This window comes from Myzus persicae, unplaced genomic scaffold (genome assembly GCF_001856785.1).
Source record: "Myzus persicae strain clone G006 unplaced genomic scaffold, MPER_G0061.0, whole genome shotgun sequence".
Lineage (NCBI taxonomy): Eukaryota > Metazoa > Arthropoda > Insecta > Hemiptera > Aphididae > Myzus > Myzus persicae.
In genome coordinates, this window is record NW_019100522.1 from 10,754 (window position 1) to 14,129 (window position 3,376).

The 3,376-nt window shown below is 32.1% G+C and overlaps 1 protein-coding gene across 1 annotated transcript; it reads right to left on the reverse strand.

Annotated features, from left to right (window-relative positions):
* Positions 1–2,572: 2,572 nt before the first annotated feature.
* On the reverse strand, positions 2,573–3,376 carry LOC111030168 (piggyBac transposable element-derived protein 3-like). The gene is made up of 2 exons (XM_022309550.1): positions 3,133–3,376; positions 2,573–3,060 (listed from the first exon to the last, which is right to left on the reverse strand). The coding sequence occupies exons 1-2, from the start codon at positions 3,374–3,376 to the stop codon at positions 2,573–2,575; spliced, it is 732 nt and encodes a 243-aa protein (XP_022165242.1).

The window sequence follows — 3,376 nt, forward strand, 5'->3', positions numbered from 1 at the left end:
ACTCAACCAAAGAAATGCTGTAATTATTCATGGTAATGTAAGTTTCTAGCTATAATATTATCAAGATTTTATCTTGTATTCTACATTTATTATTACCTATCCTGATTCATTCGTCTCGTTAAAAAATATTTAAACCCAAATTCATGTGATAAGTATTCTACTAATTCAAGTGCTCTTTTAACTGTAACCCGTAAACCTGTGATTGTTGATGCTGTAAACTTTTTTTAAGCACTTATTTTCATATCATCAAGTTGGTCAAGATGGGATAAAAAATCTTGAAGAACCCTAGACATGTATGATATTTTTTATTTTTTATAAACTTACCTTTTCAACAGTTTTATATTGTAATTTTTTCTTTTTTTTTATAGTCTATAAAAGTAATATAATTTGTTGAGAAAGTCGAGGAGTAGCACCTCCGGAACAACTGCAGTTTACTTCCCACGCGTTTTTTCAATTCCCCCCCCCCTAAATTTCTGTTTTAAAGCACTGAATACAAAAGTATAATTACAAAATACTCGCAAATCATTATTTTGGAAGTCATACCAAAGAAACTATAAAATAGTAATTTTTCAAAAATACGTGTGATATCTACGATAAAAACATTAAAAAACTACATTTTGATTTATTTTTTGAATTGCATGTTTTTATGATGGATGGAATTATGCATAAAGATTTTAACTATCGTACTTGCTTTTTAAAAATTCAAATAATTGAAATCAAAAATGTTTTTTAATTTTGTCAATATTACATTATAAATCTTCGTCATTTTAATCCATTCCAGAAGACGCTTCATCATCACTTAACAATAAATTATTTTCTTTTATTGCTTTTGAGTCATACAGCTCACCAGCAAGTTAAAAAAATTCCGTCAGGTGGATCAATATTTAGTATACGGCACCCTTTCAGAAACATAAACTTAGATTAGTATCCACCATAAAACCGTTTTTTGTGACAAAATTGAGAAAGCGAAGCTTTGGCGTGATGCCACATTCCCTCAATATTATTTGTGTGAGCTCCTGTTTCCTGATTTTTGAATTGAATAGACTGATTCACCTTTAACCCTTTCATTCCTGAGACTAAAAAAAATTAAAAAAGTGAATTTTTTTTTCATAGACTTTTTTTTATATGCATGAAATATTCGTTATATTTTTGTCAAAACTTTTTAACCACCCCTCGCCCCCTTTTTTTGGTCGGGACTTAGATGTCCCGACAGGATTCTATGAATGTAAATTAAAATACACTTTTTTTTGTGAAACTCGTATTTGTATACTATTTTATTGAGAGGTTTATGAAACACATCTAGGTATAACACATGTTTATTTTCTTTTTTTTTAGATTCCAAGCTGGTCGATAATGTAGGTATATACAAGTGTTGGTAGTACGACGACGTGTGGCTTCTTTCCACGTCTATTGTCGCGTTTTGGAGCAGTAGTAAAAATGTTTCAATCTTCGATTTTTATCAAACTTTATAAGAACAACGATATATAGCCGAGACGATGAGACGATTAGTGATAGCTTTGATTGACATTACACTATTGTTCTGTAGAGTGGNTCTATTGGCACCGTAGACCACCCAATGAATTCCTCTAAAAAAATTCAAAATATTTGTGTTTATCATTACCTATTTTTAAAATTTAATTTTATTATTGAAGTACCTGTTTCCTAATCTAACATCTTTTGTATTGGATAACTGTTTTCCTCTGCGAGTTGTTGGGGTTTTAGGAGCTGCTCTTTTCAAACTGACTGATCTTCTTGATGGTAAACTGCGTAATGTCATAAGACCAAGTGCGATGGATCGACGTACATCCAAAACATCCGTGTCATCGAACATCTCACAGTAAATGACGTAGGTGTTCACAAATGTAATGTCGAGGAGTCCCCAGAATATTCTCAACCACCATTTATTTGATTTCCGATCAACATTGTACAATGACCTATATCTATCCGCTAAATCGACACCTCCCATAAAATTATTGTAGTCTTTTACCACGGGAGGACATTTTGTTGTTAATTTTGAACCGTCCTTCATCGTTCTTAGAACACTTGTAACTTCGTTTCCGTGATAGTTAGATGCGAAATGCACAGTTTTATTATCACGCCACTTGAATACACCAATACCAGAAGTAGAAAAACGACAGTCGTATTCCCCACGTGCAATTGCAGAATCTTTCATCAAATTATTTGGCATTCCTTTCCGATTAGATCTTATGGTGCCACATGCCAACGTCTGTTCTGTCTTCAATCTTTCCAGTAATATTATAGACGTAAAGTAATTATCGAAAAATATAAGTCGGGACTGTTTCCTATATGGCTTGGTTAGCTTTAGCACTATTCTTTCTCCCAGATTGAAATCTTCGAACTCTAGTTCTAGGGCCTCATTTTAGCCTTGATAAATTAAAAAATTTAAAATGTAACCTTTTTGATCGGCAATACACCACAATTTATACCCACGCTTTATAGGTTTCATGGGATTGTATTGTTTTATACTGCTACGTCCTTTAAACTTTATCATTGACTCGTCCACACTGAGCTCGCGTGTTCCATTATATGCTTCAGAAAATGTTTTATTTAACTAATCTATCATTGGACGTAACTTGTAAAGTTTATCTTTATTATTTGCTGGAATCGCGGTATTATCATTTACATGAATATTTGATAAAATTTCACTAAATCTATCTCTGCTCATAACTTCGGAAATTACTTGTAAATGTAGGTCTTTTGCAGTACTCCAGTAGTGTCTATAAGATGGTAACTTATGATATCCCATGCAAAAGTTAATTCCGATAAAGCCCATTAATTCATCTGCAGATAACTTAAGTGTTTTGTTATTTTGTGTTGCATATAAATTACTTTGATCAACTATATGATCAATAATTGGATTTAGAAGTTTTACAAAAATATCTGTCGCACTTTTACAATTCTTGAACATCTCTACATTACAGCTTTTATTTTCATTATATAACGGTAACTCAATAGTGGTTTCGTCTTTCTTTCTCCACTGTCGATTTATTTCAGTTTGAAGTACTGGATCTGGAGTTACCGGTAAATTAGAAAAAATAACTATCGGGTTATTTTGAACATTATTTTCTATAAGTGTAGTAGAAGTTCTTGGTCTTAAAATTCTCATAAGACTAGGATTATCAGCATTAGTAGGAACGTCATTATTATCATTAGAGAACTCAGGGAAATCAAAAACTAGCATGTCATCATTGTTTTCTAATAATTCTAAATCCTTACTACTACTTTCTATGTCCTGGCCAGTTGGTAAAAATAAACGATCAATTATTTCAACCTGGTTTGGGGCTTCTTCGTCCATTTGATCTTCATCTAAGTCGTATTCGTCCTCAGATAGTATGTGATTGTCAGGAATATCCAT

What these genes read in the sequence shown, in the direction of transcription:
- LOC111030168 (XM_022309550.1), bottom strand. Translation starts at nt 3,376, where the DNA reads ATGGATATTCCTGACAATCACATACTATCTGAGGACGAATACGACTTA. An exon ending in TACTAATGCTGATAATCCTA is followed by an intron (nt 3,061 to 3,132) that starts GTCTTATGAGAA and finishes ATAACCCGATAG; the next exon opens with TTATTTTTTCTAATTTACCG.